General features: G+C 40.1%; 1 protein-coding gene across 1 annotated transcript in view; it reads left to right on the top strand.

The window, feature by feature from the left end:
- LOC144975763 (uncharacterized) overlaps positions 1 to 2,494 on the top strand; it is a gene marked incomplete at its 5' end in the record, with an annotated part of 3,377 nt that extends 883 nt beyond the window's left edge. Inside the window, 2 exon segments of the mRNA XM_078919951.1 lie at positions 1,259 to 1,364; positions 2,021 to 2,494. Coding sequence (XP_078776077.1) covers positions 1,259 to 1,364; positions 2,021 to 2,131 — 217 coding nt within the window.
- Positions 2,495 to 2,500: the final 6 nt, after the last annotated feature.

Below are 2,500 nucleotides of genomic sequence, written 5' to 3'. Positions count from 1 at the left end.
TAAAAACTAAAAAGGTAAAATTGCCAATCCGGCAACACTCTGTCACGTGTTCAATGGTCAGTTATTCCCCCATTCTATAAATAGAACGAAGTTGACGTCACTCAAGCCTTTGTTATTATATTTGCCATCCGCGTTTTTGAGTGATTCTCACGAAATTGTCTTCACCAGACTATACAAAATCATGGTTACACACCGTTTTGTGTGTTGGTCCGTTATACTTCAAGATGGCAATGTTGTGAACTTCTCAGCCAAGCGCATACTATTTATAGATAGTATGCGCTTGACTAAGAAGCTCATAACATTGCCATCCGGAAGTATAACGGACCAACACACAAAACTGTGTGTATCCATGAACGTTTATAGTCAGGTAAATACGGTTCAGTGTGCATTTCTCATAAACGCGGATGGCAAACAAAAAACAATAACAAAGACCTGAGTGACGTCATCTTCGAACTATCTATGGATAGTGTGTGCTTGGCTAAGAAACTCACATCATTGCCATCCGTAAGTACAACAGACCAACACACAAAACTATGTGTAACCTTAAACTTTTATAGTCTTGTTAATCGTCTCGATCGTGAACTCATAGCTTGACCATTGCCATCGTTAAGTTATAGATAGAATGCGCTTGGCCAAGGAGTTCACAACATTGCCATCAGGAAGTATAACGGACCAACACACAAACTCTGTGTAACCATGAACTTTTATAGTCTTGTTAATACAGTTTGGTGAGAACAACTCACAAACGCGGATGGCAAAAACAATAACAAAGGCCTGAGTGACGTCATCTGCATACTATCTATAGCCTGACACTGAAACCCAAAAGGACTGGCAGTTTGACGTCATTATTTGGTTTTTGCACCGTCTAGTGAGTTGTCGTTAGTAGAGCTCATGGAAACAAGTTATTTCATTGGCTGAACTATTGAATACAACTCACGTTTTGTCGTCATGTTTTGGTCAGTATCAGGCCATAACTTTGCGAAGGCCACGGTCTGATACTGACCAAAAAGTGACGTCAAAACACGTCTTTGGCCATAAAAGAAAATAAATCGTGAGTTGTATTCAATAGTTCAACCAATGGGATTAATTGTTTCCTTGACCTCTACTAACGACAACTCACTAGGCGGTGCAAAAACCTTAACAATGACGTCCAACTGTAAGTCCTAGCGGGTTTTTGTGTCAGGCTATAGATAGAACGAAGATGACATGACGTCACTCATGTCTTTGTTATTGTTTTTTTTTTTTTTCGTTCTTTCAGTTCTACCACGAGCTTCATGATGCTCTTCGAGGAGTTGGAGCAGTGCGTACCAGAGGATGCTGATATTGTCAAGGAAGAGGCTGCAGAAGCCCAGTATTCATTTGAGGTAAAAACAAAAGTCATTATTTAACAATATAGATAGTATGCGTTTGGCTAAGAAACTCACAACATTGTCAGACAGGAGTTTAATAGAGGACACAGAAAACTATGAGTAACCATGAACTTTTATAGTCTGGTTAATAAAGTTTAGTGAGAATTACTCATAAACAGGGATGGTGAAAACAATAACAAAGACCTGAATGACGTCAAGTTCATTCTAATTGTAATTTCCATTTTTGGCGTCATGATGATATACTGATAAAGATGATGCCGATGATAATGATGATAACGATGATGGATTAACGATGATGATGATGATGATGATGATGATGATGATGATGAGGAGGAGGAGGAGGAGGGTGACGTTGATGATGGTGTAGTTGATTTAGATGAAGATGAGGAGTGTGATGATGATCGTGGTGTTGTCGGGTGTTGGGTGTTGATGTTGAAGATAATGATGGCAATGATGATGACGAAGAGGATGATGATGATGATGGTGATGACGACGACAACGACGACGATATTGATGATAATGATGATGATGATGAGAATGATGATGCATGATGATGATAATGATGATGATAATGAGGAGGTGGAGGAGGAGGACGACGAATATATATCATTTTTTTGTATTATGTTCCTTTTGATACCTCATTGTTTCAGGCTGAAGGGAACGTGCAGGTACTGAAAACTGTCAGGAAAACACCCGACGGCAAATGTCTGCCTGTTCAGACCGTCCTATCCCAGGGACAATGGGATGTAACCTTGACCTAACGGTCCAGTCTGGCATTGCCGATGAGAGCGTGTTTGATGTCGATCTCCGACCCTGCCAAGAATGAGGTGTGGCAATCGTGAACTTAAGGCCTGCAACTGACCAAAAAGATGACCTTACAAAAGAAGGCGACTATCATCAATCGAAAGCAAAAAGTGAGTTGTTGTAAGAAGTGCCCAAAGAAACAAATGATTCCATTGGCTAAGCTATTGATAACAACTCACAATAGGATTCAACAGTCTGATGCCATGTCCGCCCAGCACCAGCAGCTTGGTTCTAAACAAAGAAAATCGGTACTCTTTATTCTTCCTGCTGGCTAGAACCTTTTCACATGTCATGTAATCAGAATATATAAAAGTCAAAACATGATC

This window comes from Berghia stephanieae, chromosome 6 (genome assembly GCF_034508935.2).
Source record: "Berghia stephanieae isolate SIO BIC M18660-M18661 chromosome 6, UCSD_Bste_1.3, whole genome shotgun sequence".
NCBI lineage: Eukaryota > Metazoa > Mollusca > Gastropoda > Nudibranchia > Aeolidiidae > Berghia > Berghia stephanieae.
The sequence above is the reverse complement of the archived record's forward strand: the minus strand, read 5'-3'. Positions and strand labels throughout refer to the sequence as shown.